Raw genomic sequence first — 20,635 nt, 5'->3', positions numbered from 1 at the left:
TTTCCGTACGTTTCTTGTAAACATTACATTTCTAATATTTCTAATCAAATTATTCATCTTTTTTTGCAAAAAAGCAACAAGAATAAAACCCTTTCAAGAAAAAAATCATAAAATATAAAAAATATCTAAATTATATGTAATACTATATCGTAAAAAGGAAATGTCTTTAATTATTAAATTGATAAACGTTCACAAATCAAAAACTGCTAGTTATGTTTCACCATATAATTATAACACAAATACAAAGTGAAAAATAATAATTTAATAATCATATTAAACAATTCAAAACATACTGATGATAAAGGGGATTTTGAGTAAAATTATTTTAGCAAATGCGCTTTTTCATAACAATCAATGTAATACATTCAACCAACATTAAATTACTCAATAGTTTTCAAAGATGACATGATAATATCACATTTTTTCATAATACCGGTACTTTAAACCAACATAAAAATATTACACAAATAGTCAAAAACACAGTTTCAATTAGTATGGGCAAAACTGTCTGTTCAATCCATTCGTTCACATAGTTGTTTGCAAGGAATAAAGTCCTGCTTTGGTGTCACATAACCTGTAAGAAATTAGTGACATTTAACCTAAAAGTGTTTATATTTTAACATTGTTTAACTGCAGTAATTCATAGTTATTTTAAGCTAGATCGTTGGTAGGAGTGACCCCTCTGATAAATCTGAAGAAATAATAAAAACTTATAGGTTAAATGTCACTAAATGTTTTACAGGTCATATGACACCAAAGCAATAGTTCTTTCCCCTCAACCGACTGTGCTAGTTCAAGGACTATAAACAGTATCCTAATACATGAAACATTGTAAAACTTTCAATGAATCCCACCACCAGTAAAAACTGATACCACAGCGGTGCAATTGATGTTTCCTCGCCATCACAGTCGGCAGTCAATGACATACATTACTAGCAGTACACTCCCTGTGTTACATCAATTTTCATTAATATATTGTGGACAGTCAGGTTTGAATACTACAAGTAGAACACGCTTGGTTTAATGGGGTTTTCGACCCTGACATTTTGAGCAGTGAGTGTGTCAGGCACGGCCCGACTAGACTGCAGGGAGAGACGAGCCCCTAGAAGGCCGCTGGTCATGCAGGTCGGGGTGTCTTGCCCGGATAAGACACCCGCAAGGAAAGCAGATAACAAGCTGGAATGGAAAAGAAAAACACATCATTACTGCTGGAATACATGAAGATGATGTCCAAGTATTTAATTGTATTATATTTTTGAACCTAAATGAACAGACAAACATTAGTATTTGAGTCTTAATGGACAAATAGCCTTTAGTATTGACATCCTTTCTATATAGTATGTATATATTGATCTCCAACATTTTTGAAGAAAATTATCAATAGGGGTCATCTGCTGGTAGTCTTCAAACTGCCAACAGAGTATATGGTTCCTAGGTGCAAGTGTTATAATTTATTGACTTTACCTTTGACCCATTGACCTCAAATAGTTCAGGTTCATCTGCTGGTCATAACCAACCTGACTACCAAGTCTTAGGTCCCTGGGACCAAGTGTTCTTCATTTATTAAACAGAAACAGATTTTCAGCTCAAGGTCACCTAGACACTGACCTTTAGCCAATTGACCTTAAAATCAATACAGTTTATCTACTTGTGATGAAAAACCTGCCTACCAAGTTTGAGGTCCCTGGGACCCAGCGTTTTTCTGTTACTAAACAGAAATTGATTTTCAGCTCAATGTCACCACAAGCTTGACCTTTGAGCCATTCATTTGAAAACCAATAGGGTTCATCTTCTGGTCATGACCAACAACCCTACCAAGTTATATTCCCGAATTATTGATCAGAAACAGAAGGGACGGCATGCAGATGGACGGACATATGGTCCGAGTACTTGATGCAGCCCTTCAAAGGCAAAAAAATGATAATTCATCAAACTCCAGTTACCAGTCGCCAGCTCCTGACACACTGACTATGTTGCTGCCTGCCTCCCCTCTCTGTATCACAGGGTAATGCTCCACCGTCACTGAGCCATCCCTCTGTGTAAACATAAGTGGAGATTGGTAATGTGATTATTATGGAATAAAACGAAATAGAAGATGAATCTAGCAATTATTTCTTTTAATTGACAGAATTAGGTAGAGTAAAACAATCAATGTCCAATCAAAATGGCTTAGGAAGCATGTGGGCCTTCTTATTAATGCAGGTATTGTATGATTGCTAAAAGTTCTCACATTAACTATCTCAGTAGTGACTATTTATTTTAAGTAAAGAGCATGATTAGTTGGTTTAGGACTTTGTAACTGTGATTATGTAAGTAATTTTTTTATTTACTTTGTTACCCTCCTTAAATATTTAAGTTTTTGAATTTACTGAGGTTCTTGAAAACATTATATTATTATTATTATGGTATTTTTACTGAAAGTGAATATTCAATGGCATGTGCATTTTACTGAAGAAGGTCCAAAAAAAGTTATTTTGCAATGTAACATTTATTGAAATTAAAAATTGCCTATGATTTGCCTACCAGTAGGAGTTATTTCATAAATTAAAAAAAAAAATGTTTTTGGCCTTTATCATTGATTCATAGAAAATATAACTCACATTTTTAAACAAAATCAGAAACTTTTTTAAGAAAGTGTTAATCTGGTAATTACAATTAAATCCTGTTGGCTCGAAGTGTCACGTAACAGAGTTACTATAGAATGTGACGTAATACGTTATATTTAAGATATAATTAAGATTTAAGTAAATGAATATGTGTCTACATACTGTATGTTTAGTAATGTAGGGCATATTTGATTGTCATTTGAATATGAAGATGGTTGACAGCCGACCTGGTACAAAGGTACAAAATGGTCATGTTAATTACAAAAACGTGTATTCCTGTGGTTGTAAAGCTGTCATATGTAGACAACAAATCAGTATAAAAGAGATGATTTGGGATGGGAAAACAGAGTTTTGTTAGGCACGGAAGGAGACCGGCCTTGGGTCCTTAATGGACGGCAGTTAGGATGCGGGATTACCTTAAATGTCATGCTGTATTATATACTGATTATTATACTTAGAAAGAACGTGGAACAATAAAGACTTAGAACACTTGAACAGTTGTTGGTTGGTTACTGAACGAACTATCACGAAAGTTAAGTGAACAGTAGCGTTACGCGACAGAAGTCCCAGGGACCGATGAAAATGCATCGAGCCTCGTGGAGTTTGAGCCAACCAGGAATGCTTACATTCAACATAAAGAAATTGGTCTGTTATATCAAGTGCGAGTAAAGGAGAAAATCGGTGGGTTCATGCCAACCGGGTTCAACCGTACAAAAAATTACGGTTGTATAAATCACTTTGTAAGTTCACTCAAAGCATAAGGTATTCAAAAATATAAGAATTAATTTGATATTTTTGTGAAACTGCATTTGCTATAACATTGCATTGCAATAACAAGAACATTGCACAAGCTTTCAAATTACTGTGCTTCTTATACACAGCTAAAGTGTAAAATATGACAGTACAAGTACACAACAACAAACAACATTTTTTTAAATGAAGAGCAAAAAACCCCAATTCAAGATTTATTCTCAACAGCAGATGCAGCGCAAACTTCAGTGGAATAAATGTGAAAGTAAAGTCATTATGATTGACAAGTTTTGAAATTAAACAATCATATACTAAGTATTGTTATATCAGTATTTGAAAAGCATTTATAATACTTAAATTTGAATACAGACTGTTGTGCATCCAAACTACATGTGACATACAATGTAGAAACATTTCAAATTAGGAGATTTAAAAACAAGACAAAGTCTTTAACAAGAGAGCCATGGAGCAAACCCCAACAGTCCATTCTTGCTCATACAGTTGAACAAGGGGAATAACTCAATAATAATTGAAGCCACAGTTATGCATCTGCTATACATGATGTGAATATTCAGTTTGGCAACATGTGTACCAAGTTTCATTTGAATATCTTGAATTGTTTTTTGAGTCATGTCCAGTGTTAAAGTTTTTGAGCGCTACTACCACCAACATAAGACTGGATCATAATAGCCGATCTATCTTCAAAAGAACAAATGATCTAAAAAGTAAGGGCAGCAGGGAAGAATAATTTATGTTAAAGTCGTGAAGTACATTTTCTTACCTTGTTAAAGTGCATTAAGAAATATGTTACAATTGGTTACATCTGTATTAGTCAGGGATGATATCCAAATGACTTTAAACTAATTTATTTCAGCTTGATTGTGAAGACACCTGAAAAATGATATCAATTACAATAGGTAGACCAGTACTGGGGTTCTTTTTAAGAGGCCATGAGAAAGTACCCCTGGTAGGGATCAGACCCGCGACCTCTTGGCTGGGCACGAACATCTGTACTACTAGACTATTCCAACCCTTCAAAGTGGACATTTATCGAGATTATCTATACATAAATCTTGGTATGATCCCAAATAGTTAACTACTGTCTACACATAGTGCACCATTCATAACAAGAGCTGTCAGTCACGTGACAAATGCCCCCTATTCCCCCTAGTCCTTATCAGATGGATAGCCATTTTCAGAGCCTAAGTGATGTTCAAGAAATTATCTATGCCCCCCCCCCCCAATTAGTCATTTCACAATTAATGTCTGTGGTGTAATTTAAGGTCATGATAGACCTCTCAACCAAGTTTGAAAACTATTCATTCAGCAAGATTTTTTAGTTCAAGGTCACTGGCCCTGATTTTTGACCTGCTGACCTCAAAATCAGGGGGCATATGTAGGTCATCAACACCCTCCCTACCAAGTTTGAGAATCATCCACCTATGATAACTCTAATTACCAATCAGACAAGCTTTTTGTGTTCACGGTCACCATGACCATAAAATACTGACCTAAAATTAAATAGGGGTCATCTGCTGGCTATGATCTCTGCCAAGATTAAGGACCATAGTATAATGAGTACTCTAGTTATCAATTGGACAAGTTTTTTGTGTTCAATGTAATCACGACAATGAATAGGGATCACCTGCTGATCTGTCATGACCAACTATCCAACCAAGTTTGTGGACCTTACGCACAAGCATTTAATGTAACCCTAGATATAAATCGGACAAGGTTTGGTATACCGATCGACCAACTGATTGACCGACATGTGAAAACAATATATACCTGCTTCTTCAAGGGGGACATAGTTACATAAATAAACCCAAATCACACAGCAAAACTACACTAGGGAACATTAATACTGACACAGTTATTATTTAATAGAACACAGAATTAGAGCCATAATAGCCATGAAATGTGCAACCGAAAGGCAACATCAGAGTGATAAAATAAATGCAACATCACAGTGATAAAATAAGTCAATATCACAGTGATAAAGGAAAAGCAATATCACAGTTATAAAAGAAAGACAATATCACAGTGATACATCAAAATATAAGAAGGACAATATCACTCCGTAATGAGATAGGCAATATCACTGTAATATAAGACAGGCAATATCACTCTGATATAAGATGAGCAATTTCACTGTGATATAAGACAGGCAATATCACTCTGATATAAGATGGCCAATATCACTCCGTAATGAGATGGGCGATATCACTGTGATAAAAGAATGACAATATCACTGTGATATAAGACAGGCAATATCACTCTGATACAAGATGGACAATATCACTCAGTAATGAGATGGGCGATATCACTGTATTATAAGAAAGGCAATATCACTCTAATAAAAGAAGGGCAATATCACTCTGACATAAGATGGGTGATATCACTGTGATATAAGACAGGTGATATCACTTTGATATAAGACAGGTGATATCACTGTGATACTGTGATATAAGCATGTAATCAAAAGCATGACATTGGACTCAAAACTAGAGAACACGAGTGAGATGTTTACTTACCATATTTTCATATTAAAACTGTACTGAGAAAAGTTAAAATTAGACGAAGTTAATTATACAAAAAAAAATAATCATTTAGCTATATACTGCATGTAATTACTTGAATAAAACTCAACGTCAGCATTTAATAGACTATGGCAACGATATTCATTTTCTAATACAAAAATATCTAGCCCAGGGCTTCCATTAATAATTTAAAAATTGAACTTTATTGCCACCATTTTTAAAAGCTTTTCTCCCTAATACGGAAGTTCAAATCTCTTGAAACTAAGAATGTCTCTAATATTGTCTAACAATTCTTACAAAATATGAAATTATTTGCAAACAAAAACATGCCAATTTCACAAAAATGTATTTAAACCATTAATTAAATTAGAAAGTTATTGATCATGTGGACTTTAATGTAACATTGACCCTAGGTTTTGATATCTGAAATTTCTAACCTTTTAGCTTTGGAAAATAAATCCAGAGCTTGAAGTTTGCGTTTTTCAAAGCCCTATTTTGGGAGATTAAGCTCATTTTCATGGAGATAATATACTTTCATACATCCTTAAATGGAAGCTCTGCAGGAGCCTTACGCTAACATTCTTTATTTAGAACTAGACTAGTAAAACAAACCTACCACAAAATTATCCCCTCTCATTGGCATGTGACTGGATTGGTCGCCATGGTAACAGAGCATAGCACCGTGCCTTCCAACTGTCACCATGGTAACAGGAATGTGCTTGGATACCGGAGTCAGCAAGGACAATGTCTCCTCAATTACAGCATTCAAATCCATGTCATCTGCACTGTCTATGACTAGTAAAAAATAAAACTATTATAATCTGTGCATGATACTGAATGTACTGGTACTCTTTTTTATCAGTCACATGAAAAAAGTGTATCGATGCTAATATAAATCATTTGCTAGATTTTCATCCAATTTTTTTTAATTGGGCAGTGGGGTGACATTTTACTTTTTATTTTTCTTAGATGAATGTTTCATTGTTGAATATGTGTTCATGCTCTTTCTCATTGCATATGTTTTAAACGAACTAGAAACAAGTTCGTAACACATCAACACCATAGGTATGAATAAATGCTGTTCCCTGACAGAAACCAAAACAAATACAGAACCTAGTTAAACATTGTTTATTTGAGTAAAAAAAACAAAGAGGCGGCAGAATAAAGAATGGGCGGGTGGGGATGAAAATCTAGCAGTTAATTCAAAGTCGCCTAAAGATTGAAATATTTTAAGTTTTGAAAACTGGAGAGACAGATATTTCATTTATGGCAATAGGAATCGGGATAGAGTGGCGTAAAATTTATAATTTACAGAAGTCTTATAAAAAAGCTGTTTTCTAATCTAAGTCAAAGTAATGATAACCATAGATCAACCATACATTTATTGTATAATGTATAAGGGGCACATCAGGGCATCAGCCCATCATTCAGCTTGTCAATTTACCTATGTTGGTTCAAAACTAAAAAATACTAAAAAATATTTATAAAAAAAACATACTAGAAATTTCATGGCACAGCCATTGAAGTCACAATCATTCCAAAGTTGAAATAAGACCAATGACCTACCAGTTGATGATGGTTGTTTTCCCGACACATGCGCGGCCATCGTTCGTAGTTCATTTAGATTAGGCGTTGTGTAGACAACCGCTTCAAATGCATCAGTCTCAAATGGCTTCATAGCCTTTGATAAATCTGCGGGCTCATATAATACTGAAAACAAAATATTTCTTATGGGATCATACATTTAATTTTCTTTAATGTAAGTTTAAGATCAAAGTTTTTCTTTAACTGCTGATAGAGAACAAGAGCGCCATGGAGATAAAGTTGAGGTTTGTATGTTTCTGCTTCTGACTGTGAAGACAGGCATTATCCACCAATTACAATAACTAGAGTTTTAGGCCTGCTATATATGTGTGTAACATGCATACCATATGATAATATTAAACTATTATTGAGTTATAGCTGAGGTAAGCGCTTTTGCTTTGCCACTGATGCCGTCAATAACGATTTCTATGAATATACCTCAAATTTGTGAAAATACCTCAAATTTGTTATTATAGAAAAACAGACAAACTGAAATTACACAACACTAAGACAACTTTGTTTTCATATTGGACATTTCAACAACATTCATCATCACCAGCAGGAAACCTTTTTTATGGCCTCTTAAAATTAACTTGAGCATAGAAATCAGTGTCTGTCACAATTGAGGAATAAGAAGTGGACGTTTTTAATGTTTTTTTTCAAAAACAGATGTCTCCCACTGTTGATGTCTGATTTTATGACATTTGACATTGGGAAATCTGTGGCGAGTTATTTCAAAATCCTTCAAGGGGTTCAAGACATATGGAGCCGACAGGAAAAATTGTCATTAGTCATATGACCTTTGACCTCAATGTGACATATGACCTTTGACCTCAAAGTGTGACCTTAAACCAAACTGGTCAGTACATGCGCTCTGCAAAGTGTCCCAATGTAGTGAACATTTGTGGCAAGTTATTTCAAAATCCTTCAAGGAGTTCAAGACATATAGAGAGGACACAAATTGAAATCGTAAGAGCTTTGACCGCTCTGCACATCGTCTCAACATAGTGAACATTTGTGGCCTGTTATTTCAAAATCCTTCAAGGGATTCAAGAGATATGGAGCAGACACCAAAAGTTGTCATATGACCTTTGACCTCTTAGTGTGACCTTGATCTTGAACTAAGCTGGCTATAACGTGGGCTCTGCACATCATCTCAATATGGTGAATATTTGAAGCGAGTAATTAAAAAATCATTTAAATGGTTCAAGACAACTCAAGCAAAAACAATATATAAATGTCTCCCCATTTAATCCTGACATAATCATAAACTAAACATTAACCTATTAAAAATAATCATACCTTGTTCCATATTTTTGTTAAAGTTATACATAAAGGAATCCTACAAAGCCAGTACCTGGTACCCCGTTCTGTTTACAGATACTGCACACAGTCTGTATGGCCTCCACAGTGATGTTCCCGTCCACACACACAATGTCTGAGCCAGCTAACTGCTCCTCGAACCCATATATCTGTCAAAACACGAAATATAGTGAACATTATAACAAATGATGTAGCGATATTTGGATCGTCTATGCAATAAAGGTAATTGTTGTTGTTGTTGCTAATATAAAGAAACTTTACGAAAAGGTGAACATGTATAACAAGAGCATTGGTAGCAGCCAACGACACTTGTCCATGTTTATCACACAACCAAGGGGCAAAACTTGACAGTTATAAGAGCTAGAGTTATGGGACTTACTACAAGCTTGCATTCTATCCCTGGTAACATGTGGTGCTTAAGTTGTATGTAAATAACAGGTATGGATTTTTAATTATTGGCAGTGTTTGAGCTTTTGCCTGACAACATGTCTAAGGCAATAAAACAGATAATGGATAAATGGTTGTTAAATAGTTTGTTTCAGTGGAAGACTGTAACATTTTTCACCATGTGAGCACCAAATGAATGAATATGTGTTAATGAGGTGGAAAACATTGCAATATTACACTGAAACAAACCATTTTTCTCTACATTATATGCATCAAAAGGATATAAAATGACATTTAATTGTGAAAAATATCAATTGTGATATTTTCACTGTTTGAAACAGTGAAATATCAATTTTATTTTACTGATAAATTTCTACAAACCCCCAAAAAGCATATAATAAAGCATTGTTTCAATTGCTTTGTTATCCTGGATTATCCTACATCAGTTTGGAAAAAGTAAAGTAACAGGAATACATGTCTTAATAGTATCACATAGAAATGTATGATGTATTACTGTCGGCTTGTAGGCATAACAGGCAACAAGAATATAATACCTACCAAATAGCTCTCTTTAATAATAGTTTGAAGCCAAAAGTCATAAAAATGGTGTAAAAAAATAATGCATCTCTCACATGTCAAACATATATAAGAAAGCATTTTGCTCGTCTTACATAGCGTGGGGAGATCTGCTGATGTATATCCATATCCCCGATACCAAATATAACTTCCCCGTTGCTTTTGAGCACAGCCCAGTATGTAGCTGTTCTCTGGTCCTCCAAACGCAATACACCAGATAGGTTCTGAAAGATGGCATAGGTCAAATGTTGTTATTTGCTTTGTGTGTTTTCTGACAGAATTGTGATTTTCCTATGACTAGTATTCCCCAAATGCAGCACTGAGGGGAACCCCCACCATTTCTTTGCCAAATATTAACATTACCTTGACCGTTACCTATAAAAATCAACAGAGATCATCTAATGGTCATGACCAATATGCATACCAAGTTTAGAACACTACAAGTTGTTGGTAAAAATGAGAATGAGATGATATATTCTAAGACAGTGATAATTGTAGTTAACAGTATAAAAAGTGATAATATCTACCGTAATAGACACTGGAAACCATTTACCATATGTTTACAGTGTGACTCAAAGGTAGCCGTGTGTGAGTCATTCCCTACAGCAGAGATGAAGAGCGTGTCAACACCCAGTCTAGACAAGCCATCTGCCAAGTTTCTTCCCACTCCCCCAAATGACTGCTTTACCGTTCCTGGATATGTGCCTCCATTGCTCTGTAACAAACAATTCAAGGTCACAATTTCCACCCAGTTCCTATAGCATGAACATCATCATGAACAGACAGAATAATTGGGATATTTAATTTCCTTGCAGTTTCAATACCTGAACATCTTGTGTTCCAAGTCTGGCTGTGAAGTCAACTATAGACCCTCCAACGACAGTCTGAAAGCATAATATATCAAAGATGCAATAATACATTTCCTACAGGTATCTCTTTCAAAATAAATGTGCATATTGTTTAAAGAAAGTGTTTTCGTTCCAAACCACATTTGTCTAAAACAATTATGACCTAAAAATCATAACATGGCCATGTATTTAGTTAAACTTATTTATTTTACAAGGATTATGAAACAAGCTATTACAACATTATATTAACCACTCTTGTTGGTATGATGTTACGCCTGAGTGTGTGGTCTTGTGTTGTGGGGGAAACCAGAGTACCCGGAGGAAACCCGCTTGTCTGGCTTGGTGACCACAAACAAAACTCACATGCACCCTGGCTGGGAATCGAACCTGGGTCGCCTCGGTGAGAAGCGAGTGAGCTAACTACTGCGCTAACTGGACAACCATATAAAAAGTTAGACAGTAATAACAAAATACACCATACTACTCTTTTCTTGGCCTGCAACTTGTCAGAAGCCTTTGTTGGCTCACTGTAATTGGTCACAACAAAATCTTCAGGCTTTCCTTCATTGAAAGAGTTACTCCCCCTTGAACTTGGACTGCCATTTGTTTTACTGGTGCCAGACTTTAGTTTGCTCAACTCGACAGCAATCTGTGCACCAACTTTGGCATTATTGTGTATGAGATGAATATCTAATGCAATGGTTAAGGATATTTAACGTTTTACGTTCGTATTTCATGAAGACATGGCTATGCTTGATTGTTCCTTTTGAAACACAAAGACTAAGAGTCTGCCAAAGAAATAATACTTACCATGAAAATGGAATTTAATGAGAATGTTTCAACATGTTATAAGTAAACGCATTATATTGCCCATGGTTAACAAGTAATTATACAATTACTGACTAGGAAGCCATTGAAATATGATCAGTTATTTCACTGGAGAAAATCATAATGGCAGTCAATATACATTCTCTGTCAGTGATTATCAAATCATTTTCATATTCTGTGTCTCCCCAATCTACCACTCTTTTATTATAAAACAATATACTCAAATCAATCATGAACATACAGGAAAAAATCATAAGAAATAATCATCTATGACAAAGCAAAAATGCTTGCTGATAATAATTTTCTTCCTTGAGAAAATAATATTTTGACGGATTTGCTCCAGCTAAATCCACACTTACTTTATTTTGTAAATGATTAAACAGGTTTCAAGAGTGGCTTATTTTAACCCACTCATTAAATAAGAGATACACGTATTTTTTTCTTTGCCGATCATGTTCCTGACCTATGAGGAATATTACGGTCTATTTATAAATTATACAATTATACATATTTGTCCTTCATCCAGTTCAAGGATACTAGCTTTAAGGGAGTTCCCTCTTGTTAATTCATTGACCCTCTTCAAGATGAAAGGTGTCACCTCTTTGCCCTGAATGTTCTTGTTGCTGAAAATATCCAAGGAAACTATGACTATGACATAAGGATATTAGTTTTTTGCTTTGCAACATGAATGATTGACCTATATCCTCCCACAGAAGATGCAGTTAATTTTTGCTGATGTTAAAATTGAATTGAAATAGTGTGGCAATACAAAGAAGACAAACATATTTTTATACATAGCTCTAATTTTACTGGCATACACAAACAAATGGAAAAAATATATTATAATTCCTATACAGTCGCAACCCGTTGGGTCTATATTGCTTGGCTTGATTCTCTTGTTGGCTCAAACTGGATATAAAGGACCAATTCCTACTTTTTGATTTTTAAAAGGCTCAAAGTTTTTTTTTGTCCCTGGGATATTGAGCCACTGGATTTTGACTGTAAAATTTTGCACAATTCATGCAAAATTAATCCCAACAAAATCATTAGGTAGAAAAGGTGTTGTGGTATAGGTTTCATCCAGGTGATTGATGGTTCAAGTAACACCCAGCAAATTCCTTACTGCCCCTCAAAATGGACACTTATCCTGGTATTTGTCAAGGAATCATATCAACCAATATCTGTCGTTTTAGCCAAGCTGCAAAACATAGTTCTTACCGTGCTTCATGGACCACACCCTGTATAACCCCCTCAATCTCCTGTCCCAACGTATCATACTGTTCTGGTATGGGCACTGCTATCAGGTTTCCTGACTGTAGACCAAGGCTCTCCTGGGCCGCTGTAATACAGAGATCAAGAAATTCGAAGCTTTCCTGCAAGTCAGGGTGGATTTCAATTGCAGTTGGAAAACTTCTATCCATCCAAGATGGTTGTGGGTGGAAATAATTATTTCACTAAATGTGTATTGAATTTGGGTACATAAAAATCAAACAGCTGTTTTTATTTCAGCAGTAGTGTAACTGCTTTGCCCCAGCAATATAAATTGAATAACGTAATGCTATTTCTCAGAATTTATATCTTCTTTTTTCATGGTCTTATTCATCCAACATGCTTATGCACAATCTTGCTTCATTGCAAATAGATTTATATAGTTCATTGTTTCAAATTAACAAATTAGAGCGAAGTATTTCGTGTACTGCTTTCCAAGCAACATAACTGAATCAATTCATATATTGAGCAGCAACATCATACCTAATTAAGCAGAGTTTCAATAAAAAATCAAGTGAGTCATAGTTCATGCATTACAAATTAAGCATTATTTCTATGTTTGCTCGCACTCGTATGGAATAAATTTGTTTAATCTGAAATAAATGAACTTATATTAACCTACATACTAAGAAACTTTTTTCTTGTATTACATAACATTGGAAAAAAACACAACAGTTTACCAATGAGACTCGCTGCTTGAAGAGGTGAGGTAACATTATACGGGGCCTGGTGCCCACTGTGACAGGAAAAAAATGCTGGAAAATCCCTGGACTCTCCATATGTGGAGACACAAACGCCCTGGGTTTCCTGAAATATATGACATGTAGGGTATAAATAACTTTTCCATCTAGAGCAAAATTATGTAAATCAACTTCAGAGGGTAACAGGATCTTTAAACACTCCAATGGTTTTATTAAATGTTCAGCAGAAACAAAAGTGACCAGTGTGTGACCTAGTTCTATGGAGACATGACATGACCTCAATGTTACTATGGTAAAAGGAAACTAAACCTTCCAAATATTCTTGACCTAACCTCAGCAAAAACTACTGTGACAAGTGTGCGACCTAGTTCTGTGATATCAAGACGTGACCTACATGTTTCTATGGTAACAAATAACTTAACCTACCAAATACTTCTGGGAGACACGACACTGATTTCCTCCAAATGTCCAGTGTAGACTTGACCCCAGCTGAGACCACAGTGACCAGTGTGCGACCTTGTTATGTCAGGTCAGCCCTTTGCCCTTACATCGCCATGGTAACAGAGTACTAGACTTACCAGATATTCTAATGTCCTCCCAATGTTGCCATGGAAACAGAGTACTTGACTTACCAGATATTGTAATGTCCTCCCAATGTCCAGTATATACTTGACCAAAGCTGAGACCATAGTGACCAGTGTGTGACCTTGTTATGTCAGGTAAGCACTTGACCCCTATGTTGCCATGGTAACAGAGTACTAGACTTACAAGGTATTCCAATGTCCTCTCAATGTCCAGTATTGACTTGACCCCAGCTGAGACCACAGTGACAGGTGTCCGACCTAATTCTGTCAGATCAGCACTGATGTCCATACCTAGGATAGTCAAAAAGAAAAGGTTACACTTGTAGCAGGACGTAGGATTCCATAAAAAAAATTATACATCAGTGTTTCGACATGAGGCTGTATTAGAGATCAGTACAAATGGATGCTCTTTACACATATCATGTGGCTTTAGAGTTGGTAATTCTTACTCTTTTCCTAAATTCCCATCTTATAAATAAAAGTCTTAAGACTTTTCTAATCCATTTTCAGTTGCCAATCATTGATGCTACCACATGCAACTCTGTGCTACTTTTTTGCTGTGTTGATTTTTTTTATTAAGTACTAAGAACATTATTATTATCACAACTTAAAACCAATGGACCATATAGATACTATACATGCTATAACAGACTGTAATGGATCTTCATATTTATTAATTAACATTCAAGGCAAAGAGGATGATGCACAAATCACATATACTTTAATTGGATTGTGGATAAGATCTCATTTTTTTATGATGCACCTCTCAAAATGATCATTGTCACTGTTGCAATTGAACTTATTTAATCCCATTTTAATCTAATCATAAATAAATTAAATACCCTGTTCGACAGACTTTTCTTGTACTGGTTATAATTTTCAGTACTTTTTATCTAGATCTTTTATTCATTATAAGATAAAAGTATTTATTATTCATTGGCTTTGAATCAGGCAAACATTCACTTTACAATCATATGCTAAGGCAGTAGTGTATACAATTTTAAACAAAGTCTACACAAAATCGAATGATGCTACCTACTTGATTCCGCCCCTCTGTGCACGCCTCCAATACCCCCGGTAACAAATAGCGGGATCCCGGCCATGTGTGCCAGCACCATGGTCCCCGAGACTGTTGTGCCCCCATTCAAACCCTACATAATGGAGTTCAATAGAACAATATAGATTCAAGATTCAAGATTTATTTACAGAATATCCAGAAGGCCATAGCCCATGTGGACAAATATATATACAATATAGTGTTTTCAGGTGATTCCATGCATACAAATTACCAAAACTAGACAACCAAAAAACAACAACAAAAAACATAAATATCAAATACGCAAATACACCAACTTCATAAGTTCAGTAAATCAAAATATGTTATAATGCAGTCTATTAATTAAATTAACGTGTCAATAACGTTATATGTTTATTCACAGATAAGTTGAAATAAATACATGTACATATATACAATAGTTGTTCTATAATGAGAGTTGTGTTTGCAAAATATCTGCAACTCCCTATATCGGACAACCTATACAAAACAAAACTATAGGAAGCCTAAGGGAAATCACTTAAACTTTAAAATTCACTTTTGTAATAGTCATATCTGAATCAGGTAAGATTAGATAATGACTGTTAATGTAACAAAATTTAGAGAATCATTGTACATGAACACTGTGTGCAAATATTCAGTCTAGTATCAATACAGACAGAGAGTGTGTGTCGAAGTGAAAAGTTATATTTAATAAATACTTATACGGATTTAAGCAATCATGCATACTTATTTTGTTTCAGGTAGAGATACTTCATCAGAAGTATTTGCATACATCATTTATGCAACTATCACTTTCGAATTTGTTTTACTAAATAATAAAAGCTGAACACTCACTTATGTAACAGTACTTCTATGTAAAAGTATATCATACATGTTTGTTAAACTAGTAAATATTTATAACTAACTACACAATACAAAACGTTACATGATAAACGGATAGATCACAATACACGTGCAATAATTAGGACGCATACATGTCAACTGATCTAACTAAAAATGCATTGTAAACATATATACTAAGATTTCTTAATATGTCTTCTTTATCAGATGTAATTAATTGGATAAACTTTTGCATGTTTGGTCTATGTCTATAAAATATTGGTATATATTTACGTCTTATATCAGAGTATAGGCCACATTCCAGAACAAAGTGGTATTCGTCTTCTAAGACTTGACATGTATTACATTTTCTCTCATCAACGGGTATTGGATTGGGTTTCGCCCATCTTCCACTCTCGATCATAAGTCTATGTGCAGATACACGTAATCTTGATAAACTAAATCGAAACTTTTTAATACTGCATGAGATTAAGTATACATACTGTATGTGAAACTTATTAAAAATAGACTTTGTTCTTGACATTTTTACTAGATTTTAGAGGGTAAAAGGACCAAAAATTGTTTGCTATTTGTGTCAATCTGAATTGCTTATGTGGCCTAAGATTGTTTGCTATTTATGTTAATCTGGATTAAGATTGCTAACAGGACCAAAAAATGTTTACTGTTTCTGTTAATTGGTTTAGTAATGTGATCTAAAATTGCTTTATATTCATATCAATCTGGAGAGCTAATAGGATTGAAAAAACATTGCCATTTACCGTATGTACATTTCTCAAAAATTATTTGCCATTTTTGTCGATCTAGGTTCTTAATACGACCAAAAACTGTTTCATATATTTGTAAATTTGGATAGCTTTAAGACATTTTATAAGAAACCTGAAATATGAGCAGATATTTATTTTGAATAAAGCAATTTTTATGGCCAAGCTAAAACAATGAATTTTTGATTCTCAATGGATTGAAAATGAGAAAATTCTTTTTTTTTTCAGAAATTATTAGCATAAGCTGTAATGGTATCATAGATTAATTAAGGTTATTATAAATGTGCTCTTCAACTAGCAAAAAAATGGATTGTTATGTATATTGTACCTTTGAAAGAACATATGCCAGATCCCGGCGGGATGTTTTGACGGCCTCAGTAACTGGGTCAGCCAGATATTCCAACTGTCTGGATGATAAACCTAAAAAGATAGGAAAGAGAAATGTATGTTTTACATGAACTTTCACTGAAGTAAGAAACCTTTTATATGCCAGAAAGTATGCAGTTATAAAGTATGCCTTTGAAAACCAATCGCCTACCTCAAAACACCAATAAAATAAACATACAGAACAAAAATCCACCTCAAATACCTTTGAAAAAATAGTACAAACAAAACAGGAGCATTCATAAATAATGTTATAATTAAAAATCAAATCAACACGACTGTGTTTATGTCTTCTTACTAATTATATACTAACTAAAATAAATAAATTACAAGACATTTTTTACTTGAAAAATATAATTATGACACAAGAAAATTACGAGATAAATATTTTTATGCAGAAATCATTGGCACTAGCTTTAATGGTAAATATTCATTATGATCATTTGTATAATTTGTTTTTGTACACTACATTTTTCACAAGCAAAATATAAATATGACACATGCCTATGTGGACTTTTCCTTGTATAATGCCAATGGTCGCTGGTATGACTCCATGCTGTCTGACAATATCTTCCACTTCTAAAGCTGTACTGTAAAAATAATCAAACTAGTTATTAAAATAAGAAATGATAAGTATAATAAAAATTAAATATATTAAATATTTTTCATTAAATTTTGTTATCCTTTGACAAAGTGTCAAACTTGATTTCATGAAGTGAAGTCTGTCATAATTACATGTTGCGAGTACTACATTTATCTATATCAGTGATGCGATAAAACACAATTACAGATCTACAAAGCCGCATTAGTGTTCAAATTTTGAATTTGTAAGTGATTTTTACTATTGTATGTCAGTTTACCTGACAAATCTTAAACAAACAAAATTAGGCATTTTAATGCTGATTTTTTTTAAAGAAAGAAAACTGCACACCTGAGGTTGTGCGGGTGGGGCATTCCATGGGTAACTATGGTGGTTTCCAAGGCAACCAGTGGCTTGCCATCATGCAGGGCAGCCTTCACCTCATTGGATAGGTGGAGGGGGCCTGAGAGGATGAAAATATATATAAAGGATAGATTATTTACAGATGAAAAATGTGGCCGATCCATGGTCTAGTGGTAACACACTTGACTATCAATCCAGGCGTCGCAGGTTTAATTCCCTGTCCCACCACTAAAAAAATACTAATCGTCTTCTGGGAGGGATGTATAATGGGGGTCCTGTGAGACAGTGCTGCACGTTAAAGAACCAGGTTAGCTCTAGCCAGGGTTACATTCTGTCTGTGCACTATGCTCCAAAAACATATAATGACTAACAATCATAACGGAGCACTCGTCAAATGGGCAAGACCTGAGTGCAAGACTAGTATAAATAAGCTTACACACCACCACCAGATGAGAAATAAAATGAATTCCCTTCGAATGACTCTATATTTGAGGACATGTTCACTGATATCATTTCCTAACATACATGTAGCTTACTGACTACTATCAAATCAAGGGAGTTTTTAACACTCACAACTTGAAACATTCCCTACTGAACTTAATTATGAGATGCCTCTGATGAACTTATACTCGTATTATATTAAATATAAGTTTATTACCGGTATCAATAGCAATCCTGGTTGAATTTTAAAAATAATGACAACGACACAAAATTGGCATTAAAACCTGATAAATTCTTAATGAATTATTGAAACTATGATGTACAAGTTGCAAATGAATGTTGAAAAACTGAAGAGAAAAAAGACCTGTACCTTTGAAAACATGTCTCTTACAAACATTGTTGAAGCTTCCACACCTATTGAGAAAAGTTTTGAAAAGTCCAGCATAATGAAAAGCCATAAATCCTGAAAATAAAATAATTTCATGTATTAAATCAAGATATCAACTGTTTATATCTGATCTTTATTACCAAAGTAACCTGTAAATTTGTGGATTTACCTATTTTCACACATTGAAATCATTGAAACACCAGAAAGTAACAAGATTCTGTGTTTGACAATGTATAGCTGTAATGATGAAAATCTGAACACCAGTATAAAATCACAAAGCTTCATGGCGTATTGCGCAATTTTTAATGTCTTACTTCAAATGGCAGCTGTCAGTACTGACCATTGCATATGCTGCAATGAAATATATGCAGGGTTTACCCCTGGTTTGCTGCTTAAACTTATCACATACCTGAAAGATGGGGCTGCAGGGCACAACACCGATTATGCCATGGAGTGCCCCAGATTTGATTCAAAGCTCTCGGGTATTTCAATCATAACTTTAATTGGATGCAAAATTCAAGACACCAATTGAGTATTTTGGCAATTTAATGTGTTTTTACAATTATTCAATAGTAGTCAGTAGCTTGGTTTACCTATGAAGATTTGGGGCTCTTGTGCCCACACATTTTTAAGTTTATGTTTGGTACTGTACTCAGCTTTGAGATAGTTATTGTTTATTATAACCAACAATGAAAAAGGCTGCTTCCAAAATTTAAAATGTTTGATTTTTGAATAACATGTCCACATCATATTTTTTGACAATGCTGACACTGAATCTGTGTATGAACGCTGAAGCGCCTACATGTAACTTACTAAGATTGCTTATGCGCTCAGACTGTTGCTAGTAAAAGTTTGATCCAAAGCCAATTTTTTTATTGCTAATGTTTACAAGCATCTTTATATCTCATGATGTATTCATGATGTAACTGATGTATTCCAAAAGAAAACAAAGCAGGTTTTAAAGGAACTCGCTCATATTTTGTAAAAGACATTTTTTTATGATGAAACTGACAGCTATAACCCTTCGACAAATCTTGATATATGCTCAAATATTATCTTTGAGGTCCACCATCTTGATTAGCATCAGTAATACTTTTTAACAAAAGGCTTTAAGGTTAAATTATCCCTCAGTGTATTTAAGAGTCCTCGTGGGCGAGCAGTTTTGTTGTCAGATTTCTTATTTTTTCTTAATTATACTGTTGTTGGTTTAGCTCCCAACTTTATTATACTTAAATAGTATTTTTTCGGCAATTTTGAGACTATAGTTTTAATAATAATATTAGTATTCTAAGGTGCATAACTGTGAAATAAAAAAATAAATATGTTCAGTAATCACCAGTTTGTTTTCATACATAAGTAGGAAATAAGTTGAGTGATTTAAAACGTTTTGGGTCCATTTACAGTTGTTGATTGAATTAATGTGTATTTGGTGATTTCAATTGGTAAAATATGCAGCTTAATTGGGGCACATGCTGGCAATGTTTTTTTTATGTTTTCTGTTTTATGTAAGTGTTGTAAGATAAAGTTTCTTTCTCCGGGTTACGATTAGATATCCGTCCAATCATTGACAGTTGTATGTACACAGTCATGTGTCCACACACTGACAGTCTTTTTGTTCAACTAGTTGATTTTCATTTCAGACTTACTGTTTTATTATTTGAGAAAAAATGATCAGACGGAAGTATATTAGTTTGAATAAACCGCGCAAATCAACTACTATACCTCGTAAATGTGTGCAATGAAACGTTTCACGCTCAATCAGCTGATCACTGAGGTATAGCTTAGAAAGTGGCAGTTTTATAACTAAGGGAAGCAACTTATCATC

At 34.3% G+C, this 20,635-nt stretch overlaps 1 protein-coding gene across 4 annotated transcripts; it reads right to left on the bottom strand.

The window, feature by feature from the left end:
• Positions 1-180: 180 nt before the first annotated feature.
• Positions 181-20,594, bottom strand: LOC128205129 (uncharacterized). Of its 4 annotated transcripts, XR_008256179.1 has the most exons (20): positions 20,533-20,594; positions 18,793-18,885; positions 17,970-18,081; positions 17,543-17,628; positions 16,983-17,074; positions 15,036-15,147; positions 14,181-14,287; positions 13,392-13,518; positions 12,661-12,781; positions 11,980-12,065; positions 11,096-11,304; positions 10,591-10,650; positions 10,320-10,481; positions 9,862-9,990; positions 8,838-8,952; positions 7,463-7,606; positions 6,513-6,691; positions 5,891-5,913; positions 1,944-2,035; positions 1,138-1,176 (listed from the first exon to the last, which is right to left on the bottom strand). XR_008256179.1 is itself a non-coding variant. In XM_052906564.1 (19 exons), the coding sequence occupies exons 2-19, from the start codon at positions 18,878-18,880 to the stop codon at positions 999-1,001; spliced, it is 2,199 nt and encodes a 732-aa protein (XP_052762524.1). In that variant the 5' UTR covers positions 18,881-18,885; positions 20,533-20,594; the 3' UTR covers positions 181-998. The 4 variants fall into 4 exon arrangements, 3 of the variants coding, with proteins under 3 accessions (XP_052762524.1, XP_052762526.1, XP_052762527.1); XM_052906564.1 differs by lacking the exon at positions 5,891-5,913 and having other exon boundaries at positions 181-1,176; XM_052906566.1 differs by lacking the exons at positions 1,138-1,176; positions 5,891-5,913 and adding an exon at positions 181-574.
• Between the last annotated feature and the right edge of the window lie 41 nt (positions 20,595-20,635).

The sequence above is a fragment of the Mya arenaria genome, chromosome 10 (assembly GCF_026914265.1).
Source record: "Mya arenaria isolate MELC-2E11 chromosome 10, ASM2691426v1".
In the NCBI taxonomy this organism is placed as follows: domain Eukaryota; kingdom Metazoa; phylum Mollusca; class Bivalvia; order Myida; family Myidae; genus Mya; species Mya arenaria.
This window is presented reverse-complemented; position numbering and strand designations above follow the sequence as displayed.

Excerpts from the sequence above, each read along its gene's own strand:
- LOC128205129 (XM_052906564.1), bottom strand. The coding sequence starts at position 18,880 with ATGGCTTTTCATTATGCTGGACTTTTCAAAACTTTTCTCAATAGGTGT. Across the intron at positions 15,148-16,982 it reads TGGCATATGTTCTTTCAAAG|GGTTTGAATGGGGGCACAAC; the intron begins GTACAATATACA and ends TCCATTATGTAG. Across the intron at positions 12,066-12,660 it reads GGTGTGGTCCATGAAGCACG|CAACAAGAACATTCAGGGCA; the intron begins GTAAGAACTATG and ends GGATATTTTCAG.